At 40.7% G+C, this 14661-nt stretch overlaps 1 protein-coding gene across 4 annotated transcripts in view; it reads left to right on the top strand.

Annotated features, from left to right (window-relative positions):
- Window positions 1–1107: 1107 nt before the first annotated feature.
- The window catches only part of LOC126088998 (mitochondrial proton/calcium exchanger protein), a 142639-nt gene continuing 129085 nt past the window's right edge, over window positions 1108–14661 (top strand). For all 4 annotated transcript variants that reach the window (XM_049906876.1, XM_049906880.1, XM_049906879.1 and 1 more), the window contains exons 1-2: window positions 1108–1242; window positions 1415–1926. In XM_049906876.1, the coding sequence (XP_049762833.1) occupies window positions 1182–1242; window positions 1415–1926 (573 nt within the window). In that variant the 5' untranslated portion in view covers window positions 1108–1181. The remainder of the gene's footprint in view (window positions 1243–1414; window positions 1927–14661) is intronic.

The raw sequence follows: 14661 nt of genomic DNA, 5'->3' as shown, positions 1-14661 counted from the left end.
CACAAATATTTCGCTGTTTATTTTTGAATGTGGCACTTTCCGTGGGTGTGGTTAGCCAGGAACCTAAGAGTATATTTTTAATTACTGCAACTGAAACGAGCAGCAATGAAATTCATATTCTGCTTTTCACTAATATTTGGCTCTTTATTTCCTAATATGTAACAACTTCCGACTGTGCGGTCTGGCAGGCACCTAAGAGGACATTTTAAATTGTTGCGAGTGAATCAAGAAGCAATAATATTCATATTCAGCCTTTTCACTAAGATTTGGCTCTTTATTTCCGAATAAGTAGCGACTTACCAGTGTGGTTAGGCAGGAATCTAAGAGGAGAGCTTAAACTGCTGCGAGTGAATTGCGCAGCAATATTATACATATTCTTCCTTGTCACGAAGTCGATACCCGATTATGCGGTCTTGGATATTGCGCGTGACGTCACGTGTGCAGGATTTGTGAAACCAACATTACCCGATTAACTATCATCATAAGATTTTAATTGCTATTGAATATGATAAGAACTGTCGTTGCACATATTGACTAACTTCATGAGCTCTAGGTCGACCCACATCACATTAGCTTTCAAGCGTAATTTTAAAATGATAACAAATTTTAATTGTACTTTTAAAAACCAAAGTTCATATTGTGTGTATCACAGAATTCTCTGAGTGAAAGTTTCATTCCAGTCATATTGTTGTTTTAGAGTGGGGTACTAATAATTTGTTAAACCTTACGTTTTATCTAAATGTTTGTATGTGGCATCTATATTTCAGTCCGACTATATATGGAAGATTGCACTTTCAGTTGTTACTTTTGTTTGTGAAAATGACTGGTTTCTAATTTTTAGTCTGAAAATTTTTTGTGAATGACAAATTGACATCCTGGCTGAGTTAGAAATTTTCTTTATTTATCCACTTGAATTTTCGCGTGTTTCATCGCAGAGACTTCCCATATAACATTATGAAATAGAGATCTGATTTCGCAGAGGACATGACTTGCATATTATTGTTATACTTGTATGGAAAACAGAAATCCGAAACGAGCCAACTGAAGATTTTCAATTTTGTTACTATCGATATGTAATTTAGTGCATTCGAGTTTGTGGTACTTCGATGAAAGTAATACGGAATCTATGATCAGTGATGGCAGTGCTCTTGTGCGTGTGGGTGTTTGCGGCTAGGTGAAACATGTATAGTTTGGCCATCCCCCAGAAGTCATTAGTTCGTCAGTGGAAAAATATTGCTAAGGGTTTGTACGCACGTGTCTGTATGCGTATTCAATACTTTCATGTGTGATTATCTAAGAAGCATGTGCGAAATGATGTCATGTTTCTTCTGTGTTTGTCATTGTTTATCATTGTAATTTGTTGTCATACTGTTACTTTTTGTTTCTGACTGAGATGCCTGTTTGTGTATTGCAGGATGCTGTGGTTGTCATCAGCGAAATGTGATTGCGAAACATCCAACGGTACGATTAGCTCCATTACTATTAACACCGAAACACTGTTACACAACGAATATACAGTGGTTACTTCCCGAAATAATACGGACTAGCTCTCTCGCTTACGTACAAACGAATACTAGAGGTAAATTCAGTTCCGGCTATGTTGCCGGAACAAATAGACCTCACAGTGCTGTTTTTGTGAGAAGATTCTATACCGGCCCGATTCTACGGAAAGAAGCGCCCCTAAAACCATCGTCAAAGGTAGAAGAAACGGTTCAAGCAATAAAGAGTAAACTAAAGGAGGGAGAGAAGCCACCAGATGCTCCAGTGCCAGTGAAAGTTAAGAAAACTATAAGACAGAGGATAGTGGATGAAGTCCTTCATTATTACCACGGATTCAGATTACTGTTCATTGACATTAAAATATCTCTGAAACTGTCATGGAGAATTTTGCAGGGCAAGAGTTTAACGAGACGGGAACATAGGCTTGTAAGTCTTACTTTTCATATTAATTACATTACCGTATGGGAAGTATGTTTAACGATACTTCTAAATAACACTATAGTTCTTGTTAGTTAGTTTTGTAGATCTAGCAGCTAACAACCTCAAATTTCATGCTTGTAACATTGGTAAATGTCTTATCTAACGTCATTTAACGAGTTTCACTCGTAAATGTACGCAGGCTATTAGCGTTCATTCTCACACTTGCTGAATGCTTCATATTTCTTATGCAAAAGGAAAATCTAATGTCCGCTTGGAGGACAACATTTGGTAAAACTGTGATAACGAATAAAAACCCCACCCCCAACAATCTTGGCAGTTTCAGCCTGTAGTTTGTCACTCAGTTGAACCTAGACAGCATTGTGATAGGTGTATCAGGTTACAGTAGTTCTTTGTATAGTTTGCAGTTTAGACATGGTGTAACAATTTGTAAGCAGTGGTCAGACTCTGCACTATAGCTCCTGAGCTATTCATCGCTAAATATTTGACATTGCACTTGATGTAGAGAAACTCTGAGGGATGCAAACAAATAATTAGCTATTATTTACTATTTCTGTAAAATATATTTTTTAATTGACTACCATTAAATCTATGCAATTTATTGTGCATTACAGATACACAGAAGACTGGTAAGTGCTTACTGATAGTACCACCCATTGAATCAGAAATATAAACTAGTTTTCTAATGATCCTTTTGTCAGGAGATAGCAATACAGTACAATACAGTGCTATGAAATCCAGAAAAAGCTGGGAGGAAACAGTCACAGGACTGCACAGCTTGTTGTTATTGTTATAGTTTCTCAGCTGCTCTTTCCACTTCATGTCACATGAGACTGAGCAGACTGTGTCAGTAAAATGTGATCCACAATTTTTTATGTGATTGTTCACACTTGGCAGGGAAATTAGTTTTTCCCACATCTTCCTAGTTCTTCCTGATAGCTTTCATGGGAAATACGGAAGCGTCCGATCCCGCCCGTCTGCTTTGACCCATGACGTCACAAATATGGCAGAAACAGAAACAAACACACACACACACACACACACACACACTTTCCACAAGAAGCCTAATGACACTAACGGGACAAGCGCGGGAAATGGGGTGTTTTGGGTGGGGGGGCAAACTAAATATAAACAAATTTAGACGCCTTGCGTAGCTACAACGTGTAAGTGAAAACAGCCATGCATGAATACCCACCCACCTCCCCAGGGGTCATAACCCCTGCAACCCATAGAAGATAAAGATGCTTCAGTAGCTGATTAGTGTTTTTTGTCTTTTTTTAAAAAAAAAAAATCTCACGGGATAGAACGAACAGATCAGAAACATAAATATAATAAACTAAAACAGAAATTGGAGGAAACAGATAATTAAAATAAGTAATAAGCGTTTTTAAATTTTAAAAAAATCTCACGAGATAGAACGAACAGATCAGAAAAGTAAATAAAATAAGATAAAACAGAACTGGAGACAGCCACACTCAAACCAAACTCCGTGCCGTCATGCCATCACACACGACAACACCCTTACGTCACGGGTCAAAGCCGACGCGTGGGATCGGACGCTTCTGTCGACCCCTTTCATGGCATATGATACATCTCTGCATAATATATTCGGATCTTCAGGTTCTTTAATGGTTCGTTAAAAAGAGAGCTTTTTTCCTTTGATTTGTAAACAGAGAAAAAAAATAACAACCATGCTTGACATGCAATGCAAGCAGATTGCAGTCTCTAGAATATTTTCCTGATTTGACAATTGCACGCTGCTGTGCACAAAGAGACAAAAACTAATTCTTTCAGTTCTGGACATGCTGTTTACAAAATAAAGAAAAAATAAAAATTACACATGTAACAAAATACTTAAAATCCTCAGGATCTGGACCTGTTATTCTCCCATAGATGTATTAAATGGTATACCAAAGTTTTAATTTACATAAGCCAGCACCGAGCAGTCATAAAATAACTTGTGAAGTTGCCAATACTTAACAGTGAGTTAAAGTGCACTTACAGTGTCCATGTCTCTAACATTTCATGCTAATGTTGGCAATCCATTGACGTATATCATAGCCAGTGAGAATTGCTGAATCTAATGATTTCTATCAGCAGAAGAAACAAATTGATTACATTTGTCTTCAGTGTGCAGATTGTCAGAATAACTTTTGAATCAACTGAATGTCATGAAGTTTAGGGTTAGTTAATGATTTTTATATTTATGTAGTGAATGGGAGAAACTAAGTGTGCTGGTGAGCAGACACATAACAAAGCCCAACCCTTAGGTTAGGTTGGAATATGACAGTTTACATGAGAGTTTGTGAAGCCAGTGACGTCTCAATTCAGAAATATTATTGCTGTAATTCGTAAAATAAGGCAAAGGCAACCACTCACCTGTAGTGGATCAGAAAACAACATTCAGACTAGATTTCAAGCAGTAGCTTTTTTCCCAGCAATAGTTCACACATTCGTACATACAGCTGTACAGACACCCTAATGAAGTGTGCTTGTATGTGAGAATGTGTGTATTATTTCTAGAGAAAGGGCAAGGGCTAGCGATTGATTACATGTTATTGTGCGCTGCGCATCAATCTGCTATAGATGAGTGCTTGCATTTCCCTTCTTTTACATGTTGCTCTGTCCAAGAATTTCCATTATTGTTAAGGTTGCTGCAATTTGTGTGGCATAGCCCAAGACACGGTCATTTTTGAATAACCTACTTGTTTGTCTTGTTTCTGATTTTGCTGAAAGTTTTGGTGTGATTAAATTGTAACCTAATGTGAACAAAATATCCTCCAACTTTATTTAGGGACCATAAGAAATTATAAATGACCATTTTGATTGGCAGTCAACTAGTGTTTCGTTGTGTTCAGTTGCCATTGTTAATTGCGCGTGTTGTTAAAATTATCTTCTCAAGTGTTGCAACTGCTGTGGACTTCATAAGTTTCCTTTTACTATTACATCATTAAGTCACGTGAAATTTGAGCTGAAGGCAAAAGAGTTGCCAATACTACAACAACACACAGAGTATTTGCTGCCCTGCCACTGTATCCTCCTGGCTTATGCAGACACATAAGAACACTCATTCACTTTTCTCAATTTAAAAAAATTTAGTTGTATTGCCAGTTCATTGGAGATGAACATGGAAAGAACAATTCTGGATTTACATCTCAGTATGTGACACTATGCACAGATTGCATTTTCTCGTTAATGACTCCCTATACAGGATTATTGGAAAATCATTTTCTGTAGGGCAAGTAGGGTTAACCAGAACTCCACTGAGAAACGTTCTGAGATGGTACTATGGACCAAATTAAGGATCAACGTGTAGTAAGAAACGGCCCTAAATTGTGTGGCTTAAGAGCTATGAAGTACCATGACACACATCTCATGTATTGAGCAACTACTCCTAGCTCTTATGGTATGCATTTTAGTGCCCTTGTTTACTGGACACTTGTTCCTTGTTTTGGTCAATGCTAACACTTCTCAAAATATGGACAGCAAAGAGCTTGCAATAGAAGAGATTTGTTTCACCGTATGATGAAGTAGTGCTCATAGCCCTTAAGGTATATATTTTAGATCCTGTGTTTACTGGGATTTTTTTCTGGTTTTGGTCCATATGTCCATATGTCCTATGGGACATGAGTTTTGAATAATACTGTATACAATGTACATTCAGTTCCTGCTAGAAGTTCTTGGTATCTTTGCATGCAGACAATCATCTTCAAAAGTTTCATGAACATGCTTTCCTTTCTGTATGGCATTGTGTTAAATGGAGATTACATGTTCCTTCACCTTTGGAGTAGGACTATCCTTAAAAGCTGCATATGGCTTGTTTTTAGTCCTCCATTCTTTCAAAACTCTGTTAGACATCCATTTCAGGCATACCACCACACACACACACACACACACACACACACACACACACACACACACACACACACACTGAAATTCATTCTGGATACCTAAACTAAATTGATTATCTTTTTATAAGCATTTTAATGTGCTCGGCAATAGCATTTTTGCAAGCAGCATTTTCTTATGTATGTAAACTTAAGCATACCTGCTTCCCTTAATGACATTTAAGGTCTATTAAAACGTGCATTGTCAGTTTCAGTCCACTTTCCTTAACCAAATAGCTGCCTCACTTGTTTGCTCATCGCCTTGTCTGAGAGCACTGCAGGTAACCAGAAGGAGCACCCTAATCGGAAGCTCCTGTTTTGTCACCAGTTAACTGGATGTTCTGACTAGCTGTATTCCAATCAAATGACTACTCCTGTTCACTGCAAGGAGGCTGGCCAAGTGTAGTTAACAGGCAGCACTCTGGGGAGTGCACTGCACATCAGTTGTATTTGTCTTACTTTTGCACGTTGGGCTGTCTTTGGCTAAACATTTGTTTCCCTGGTACTAATACCCTACCAACTAAGAAAACTGTACAGCCACGTAACAGGGAAATGTAAGTAGTGGACCTGAAAGGGGACATGTATTAAGGTGTATTTATTATGATTAAAATACGAGGGCGGTTCAGAAAGTAACCTCCGATCGGTCACAGTGCGGGTTGTGAGGGGAGTAGCGACGCCATCTGTGCGTTCACGCACTCAACAGGTCAGTCGGCATCAAGCCGTGGTCGAGTGAACGTCGTACCTGCGCTAGTTTAGTTTTTGTGGCAGTTTGAAATGTGTGCTGCAATAGAAAACCCCGCCAAATGTGAAGTGCGTGCTGTCATAAGGTTTTTTACAGCCAAAGGATATTCTGCAGCAGCTATTCATCGTGAGCTTTGTGCCGTGTACGGACCAAGAGTTATGAGTGAAGGAGTTGTCCGTGAATGGGTACTTTTATTTAAAAGTGGACGAGAAAACGTTCATGATGAAGAGAGGAGTGGTAGACCATCATTGGTGACTGACGAACTCGTTCAGACAGTTGATGCAAAAGTTCGTGAAAATCGACGTTTCTCAATGTCGGAGTTGTCTACTGGTTTTCCACAGATTTCTAAGACACTCTTGTACGAGATAGTGACAGCAAGATTGGGTTACCGTAAGTTCTGTGTACGATGGGTGCCCAAAATTCTTACCGACCACCACAAAACTCAAAGAATGGCCTCTGCATTAGACTTTCTGTCACGTTATGAGGACGAAGGAGAACCATTGTTAAACAGAATCGTGACCGGTGACGAAACCTGGATTAAGTACGTGAACCCTGAGACAAAAGAACAATCAAAGATGTGGGCACATTCAAATTCGCCTACCAAACCAAGAAAAGCCTCGCAAGATTTTTCTGTCAGAAAACTGATGGCAACGGTGTTTTGGGATGCCAAAGCGGTGTTGTTGGTTGAATTCATGGAACGTGGTTCGACCATTAATCAAGACGTGTACTGTGAAACAATAAAAAAGTTACGTCGGGCTATACAGAACAAACGCCGTGGTATGCTGACTTCCGGTATCGTTTTTTTGCACGATAACGCCCGTCCTCACTCTGCTCGCAGAACAACGGCCCTTCTTGAGTCTTTCAAGTGGCACGTTATCAACCATCCACCTTACAGCCCAGACCTGGCGCCAAGTGATGATCACCTCTTCGTGCATTTGAAGAAATGGCTCGGGTCACAGCGGTTTGATGACGACGAAGAGCTCAAAGATGCGGTCACAGGCTGGCTCCAGGCACAAGCGGGTGATTTTTATGCAGAAGGAATTCCAAAGCTTGTGAAGAGATACGATAAGTGCCTCAATCGCTATGGAGACTATGTAGAAAAATAGTGCAAAGATGTAGTTGTAAGATGTATATATTAAAATATTTTTATTTAACTTGGTGTATTTTTTTAAATCAACCGGAGGTTACTTTCTGAACGGCCCTCGTAGATGTTCTATAGTGTCTCCTTCCTATAACCAAACTGCATTACACTATATAATGACATGCTTTCAATCAGGAAAACAGCTTAGGAACAGTGCACTATTTTTTGAAATGATCATTTTTAAACATGGTAACCTGCTCTTTAAATGCAAAAGGGGTTTGAGGACACTGTTTTACGATGGGGGAAAATGTAATTTCCTTAACTCAAACACATATATGGTCTCATACCATGACATTTAACAACTAATGCCAAGGAATGGTCTGAAGGAATGGCAGAAGGAATATAACATATTTCGGAAACATTAAGTGGGTGAGTAGTAGGCTTCAATATGTTTTAAATAAAGTATTAGTAATACAACTACGTAATACTTCCATGTAATGGTCAGGTAATGTGTGGCAAATATAGTGATACGGTTCAGAAAGAAGGACTCTCATGCTCACTTCAGATTTTATCAGTTTTTTTTTTTTTTCATGAAAACAAAACTTCAAAATATTTTAGGAGGAAAAGAGTTACCAGAAATAGGTCGTCAAGCAAATTCCTTAAGCTGAGGGGAAAAAATAGTAAAAATCATTGCCATTACCATCTTGCTCATCATCTTTTGCTTCAGTGGCCAAGATGCCCATTGCAAAAATCAACATGTCTACTCAGACAGTAGTTGCAGAACAGTCCATATTTTCATTCTGATACCAGGCAGAGAGCAAGGTTCATAACAAAAAAGATTGATACGTAACACAGTAAGCAAACTTGTTTGTCTCCGCCAATAAAAGATAAAAGCCAAGAAGACAAAAAGAAACATAAAAGTGCGATACAAAAACCAGGAGACTACCTCTCACTTAATTTGGGTGATGGGTTGAAAGAAAATCTACAGAAGTAGGAGTGTAGCCTATAAAGGCTGTTGGAGGTAATAAGAAGTCCTTCCACTGAACAATCAGCTGTTGCATGTTTGCAGTTACGGCAATGAGAGTATAAGCAAATATAGAAAACCATCACTGATGAATTCAGTTCAGGACACACATGGAAGAATTGAAAGTGTTAGAACAGGGATGGTATTAGTTCATATGTTTGCCATACGTCTCTGATTTACTGATAAGACTTCATAGATGTAGCTCCCAACAAAACAAGATTTCCTTGCTGAGGGGAGAATTTAAGTTGGTCTATTAGTCATAGTTAATAAAACATGTCACACCCCACTCCTCTCGCACACTCAAAGCTTGCAAATAGTTGGTGTAATATTGTATATGCCATATTAAGTAACTGTATGTTATGTTTCCAGAATGAGATTTTCACTCTGCAGTGGAGTGTGTGCTGATATGAAACTTCCTGGCAGATTAAAACTGTGTGCCGGACTGAGACTCGAACTCGGGACCTTTGCCTTTTGCAAGCAAGTGCTCTACCAACTGAGCTACCCAAGCACAACTCACGCCCCGTCCTCACAGCTTTTACTTCTGCCAGTATCTCGTCTCCTACCTTCCAAACTTAACAGAAGCTCTCCTATGAACGCTGCAGAAGTAGCACTCCTGAAAGAAAGGGTATTGCGGAGACATGGCTTAGCCACAGCCTGGGGGGGGGGGATGTTTCCAGAATGAGATTTTCACTCTGCAGCGGAGTGTGCACTGATATGAAACTTTGTATGTTATGTACTCTACTCCCGTAATGACATTTTTGGAGTTAAGGCTCTAACATAAATCAGTGCAAGGTTCCCTGACCATTTCTCCATGTTGAATGTAATGAACGCAATGTGTAATTGGACAATGCTACTGTCTGCACCAGGGGTGTAGTTATTGATTTCCTTTTGTTTTCAAAAGCACCATCATTTGCATATTGGGCACAGCATGCTTCATTTCAGGATTGCTACCTGGTCATTCCTTGCTGTAGGTATCACAAGGTGGCTCTCTATCCCTATGAGACACAGCTTAGTGAGGATGGTCAGTGACTTTCACACCAGTGACCATTCTCTGATCTGGATATGTCCAGTGTCAAAAAAGTGGTTGTGTTGCAAGGCTAACTAAACGCAGTACAATCAGCTGGATGTACAAGGTCTGTTCAGAAAATTCCAGAACATTCATAATTTCATGCCAATGGTGTGTTGGAGTGAAAGGTGGTTGACTTCCTAGCACACGCCTTTGGTTTTTTTTTTTTTTTTTTTTCTGTGTTACTGGTGGAAGTGACATTGTCGTATGTCAGTTATTTATTGTTCAGTGCTGTATTTAGTAGAAAGTTGTGTCGCACAGTTTGCGAATTTCAAGATGACGGAGTGTGAGGAGTGACACATCTTCATTAAATTTTGCATAAAACTCAAGAAAACAGAGAGACACCAAATGATGAGTGTTTTAAGCCATACTCGGTGTTAAGAGTGATTCACACAATGGCCGGATGGAAGTTGTTGAAGATGACCCTCATTCAGGTTGCCCTTCTGTGTCTATCAGCGATGCTCATGTCAGGAATGTTAGCAAAATTGTGCGTGCCAATCTAAGACAGACTGTCCGCGAGAGGTTGCAGAAGAATGCAACATTTCAGTTGAATCGTCATGAAATCCTGATTCAACATCTTGGAATGCATTGTGTTGCCACCAAGTTCGTCCCATGGCTCCTGATTCAAGATTAGAAAGAACTTCACCTCACAATCTGCATCTATACTCTGCAAACCCTCGTGATGTGCGTGATAGAGGGTATGTCCCATTGTACCAGAGATTAGTGTTTCTTCCTGTTTCATTCACATATGGAGTGTTGGAATAGTAACTATTTGACTGCAGTGCGTGCAGTAATTATCCTAATATTATCTCCACAATATGTACATGAGCGATACATAGGGAGTTGTAGTGGATTCCTAGAGTAATCATTTAAAGCCAGTTCTTGAAACTTTGTAAATAGATTTTCTTGGGGTAGTTTACATCTGTCCTCAAGAACCTTCCTGTTCAGTTCCTTCATTATCTCTGTGACACTCTCCCATGGCTTAAACAAATCTGACCATTCGTGCTGCCCTTCTGTGTATATGTTCAATATTCCCTGTTAGTCCTATCTGGTACAGTTTCCACACACTTGAGCGATATTCTAGAACCGCTCGCAAGAGTGATTTGCAAGCAATCTCCCTTGTAGATTGACTGCACTTACCCAGTATTCTATCCTTAAATCAAATTCTACCACTTGCTGTATCCATGACTGAACGTATGTGGACATTTAATTTCACTTCCCTACAGTGTGTTACACCCTGGTATTTGGATGAGTTGGCTGATTCCAGCAGTGGCTCATTGATATTATAGTCATAAGACACTACATTTCTTTATTTTGCGAAGTGCAAAATTTTACATTTCTGAACATTTAAAGCAAGTTGCCAATCTCTGCACCACTTTGAAATCTTACCAAGATCTGATTGAATATTTATGCAGCTTCTTTCAAATAGTACTTCGTTGTAGATAACTGCATCATCTGCAAAAAGCCTGATTTTACTATTAATATTGCTTGCAAGGTCGTTCATTAATATACAATATAAACAGCAAAGGTCCCAACACATTTCTCTGAGGCACACCCAAAGTTACTTCTACTCTGACAATGGCTCTCCATCAAAGATAACATGTTGCATCTTCCTACCAAATAGTCCTCAATCCAGTCACAAACTTCACTTGACACCCCACTTGTGTGTTCTTTTGAAAATAAGCTTAGGTGCTGTACTGAGTAAATGCTTTTGAAAATTGAGAAATACTGCATCTACCTGAATGTCTTGATTCAGAGCTTTCAGTATGTCACATGACAAACGTGAGTTGGGTTTAACTTGATCGGTGTTTTTGAAATTGTGCTGGTTGGCATTGAGGAGGTCATTCTGTTCAAGAAACCTCATTGTGTTTGAGTTCAGAATATGTTCTAAGATTGTACAACAAATCAGTGTCAAGGATATTGGATGCTAGTTTTGTAGATCACTTCTACTACCATTCATATAGACGGATGTGACCTGTGCCCTTTTTTTTTAAGAACTTGGCATGGTGCTTTGTTAGAGGAACCTATGATAGATTATAGTTGGAAGAGAGCTGACTCGTCCACAAATTCAATACTGAATCTGACAGGGATTCCATTGGGCCCTGGAGCTTTGTTCAGTTTAATGATTTCAGCTATTTCTCAACACCACTGACACTAATAGTTATCTTGTTCATCTTTTCAGTGGTACGAGGATTAATTTGGGGCAATTCTCCTGGCTTTTCCTTTCTGAAGGAACATTTGATAATGGACTTAAGTGTTTCAGCTTTTGCTTTGTTGCCCTCAATTTCAGTTCCTGCGGACTGGACACTTAACTTTGGTGCCGCTAACAGCTTTTACATGTGAACAGATTTTACTTGGGTTCTATGAAAGATCACTTGATAGTATTCGGGTACTGTAGTCATTGAAGGCATCCCTCACTGCTCTCTTGACAGCAAAATGTGTTTCATTCAGTATCTATCTTTCACATAGCCCTACACTTTGTTTTACACCTATTATGCAGTAGTTTCTGTTTCTTTAGAAGTTTCTTTACAGTTACTGTATACCACAGAGGTTCCGTCCCATTATGAACTGATCTACTGCATATATATCTATCCAGTGCATGGTCAAATATTCTTTTAAACTTGAACCAGAGTTCCTCTACATGCTCCTTCCCTGTGCTGGAAGTATCAGGGAAGTGCAGGGAGTGGCAACTGACCCTTAACATAGACAAATGTAATGTATTGCAAATACATAGAAAGAAGGCTCTTTTATTGTATGATTATATGATGGCGGAACAAACACTGGTAGCAGTTACTTCCGTAAAATATCTGGGAGTATGCGTACAGAACAGTTTGAAGTGGAATGATCATATAAAATTAATTGTTGGTAAGGCGGGTGCCAGGTTGAGATTCATTGGGCGAGTCCTTAGAAAATGTAGTCCATCAACAAAGGAGGTGGCTTCCAAAACACTCGTTCGACCTATACTTGACTATTGCTCATCAGTGTGGGACCCGTACCATGTCAGGTTGACAGAGGAGATAGAAAAGATCCAAAGAAGAGTGGTGCATTTCGTCACAGGGTTATTTGGTAAGCGTGATAGCATTACGGAGATGTTAGCAAACTCAAGTGGCAGACTCTGCAAGAGAGGCGCTCTGCATCGTGGTGTAGCTTGCTGTCCAGGTTTCGAGGGTGTGTTTCTGGATGAGGTATCGAATATATTGCTTACCCCTACTTATACCTCCTGAGGAGATCACAAATAAAAAATTAGAGAGATTCAAGCGTGCACAGAGGCTTTCTGGCAGTTGTTCTTCCCGCGAACCGTACACGACTGGAACAGGAAAGGGAGGTAATGACAGTGGCACGTAAAGTGCTCTCTGCCACACACCATTGGGTGGCTTGCAGAATATAAATGTAGATGTAGGAGAACCCTACAGTTCTGAACCGTATGGCGCAAGTTCGGGAAGTGCAGCCTAGCTTGGCACAGGACTTTCGAAGTCTTGGTTCAGTCCTTCCACTCGACTCAGAACCAAAGGGCCAAGATCAGTTCTGGGGACAATGCTGCCAATTGTGAGCTTCGTTGAAACTCTGCCAGTTACTGGAATGACCCAAGAATGATCTTGGGAATCCAGACGATAGGCATTATTTGTTCCAATGCGCCACAATCTTCAGCTAATTGCACCCAGTCCCCTCCATGGCTGTGGGAATAACATCTTCAACATGTTGAATGAGGCCCCCAGATATACACACCAAGTGTATCTGGCGTCCTTTCCTGTCCCTTGCTGCCATTACCCTAAGGGTACCATCATTCACTATATGTTTGAACTGCTGGCGATTAATAGACCTCTACCTTTCTGCATTTGCTTCCTCCTGATACTGGTCAAAACAGGTTTCCCCAAAACAGGTGAAGTGTATCCCACTGGCTCAGTTTTACTGAAAGACAGCACCTCAGATATTTGTTGATTGGTGTGACACCCTGAGTCCTCCCTGGTCTGCATCCACAGAACACGGAGATCAACCATTGACACGCAGTCAAGTAGACACATAATTACAGATCCTGTACTTTCTGCAGAGGAGACAGGATCTACGGGAGAGGATAGCACTTAATGTACCTGTGGTACAGGTATCACAGGATTTCTTCCAACACACCAATTCACAGCAGCTGCAATTGTTTGATAGTAGTCAGAGCAATTTCCAGCTGCTTACCAACATCAACCAACTCGCCCCATGTTCAAGAACAGCATTCACAGTGGAGTTTTTCCCCCCAGGGGGTTCACAACTCTTTTGTGGATACGTGCGTAGCGAGCACGGGACCCCGAGCTAACGTGGCCTTCCTTCCTTTCCGGGCTGCATACCTTCCCTTTCCGCATCCTTCCCCCCTCTTTCCTTCCCTTTCTCCCCCTCTGGGGGTATGTTTTGTGCCTACGTCCGGAGACGGACGCTCGAGACTGTAACAAATTCTTTGCTTTCTCCGCTTGCAAGTCTTCGTCCTTCCTTTGTCCTTCTCTTTTCCTTACCTCTTCTCTTTGCCCTTTTCTCCGCTGCGGCGTTTGAGACCTCTCTTCTTTCCTTTCCCTTTCTCTTTTTTCCTCCCTGTGCGTGTCTGAAGACCGACCCATGCATTTCCATGCGTAGCCGGTGATGGGGTAACGCGTAATTCCCCGCCCCGGGTAGACAGGTAGGACACGTACGTACCCACTGGTAACGGCCAGGCCCAGGGAGGGGTGATTACCCGAGCTGATACCTTCCGAAAGTGCCGATTGGTCCCTCCGTCCGTTTGTCGGGAGGTGTGACCTGAGGTGTGAACAATCACCTAAGGCGGGAGAGCCCTCAGAGAGGGCCCCCACAAGGAAGGAGCGCGCCATCGGAGACACCGGTAATCATGGGGGATACTTTCGCAATGGTTTCCTCATCTTTTACTATGTCAGCTCACAAGCGTAAGTTCGA

This window comes from Schistocerca cancellata, chromosome 1 (genome assembly GCF_023864275.1).
Source record: "Schistocerca cancellata isolate TAMUIC-IGC-003103 chromosome 1, iqSchCanc2.1, whole genome shotgun sequence".
NCBI lineage: Eukaryota > Metazoa > Arthropoda > Insecta > Orthoptera > Acrididae > Schistocerca > Schistocerca cancellata.
The sequence above is the reverse complement of the archived record's forward strand: the minus strand, read 5'-3'. Positions and strand labels throughout refer to the sequence as shown.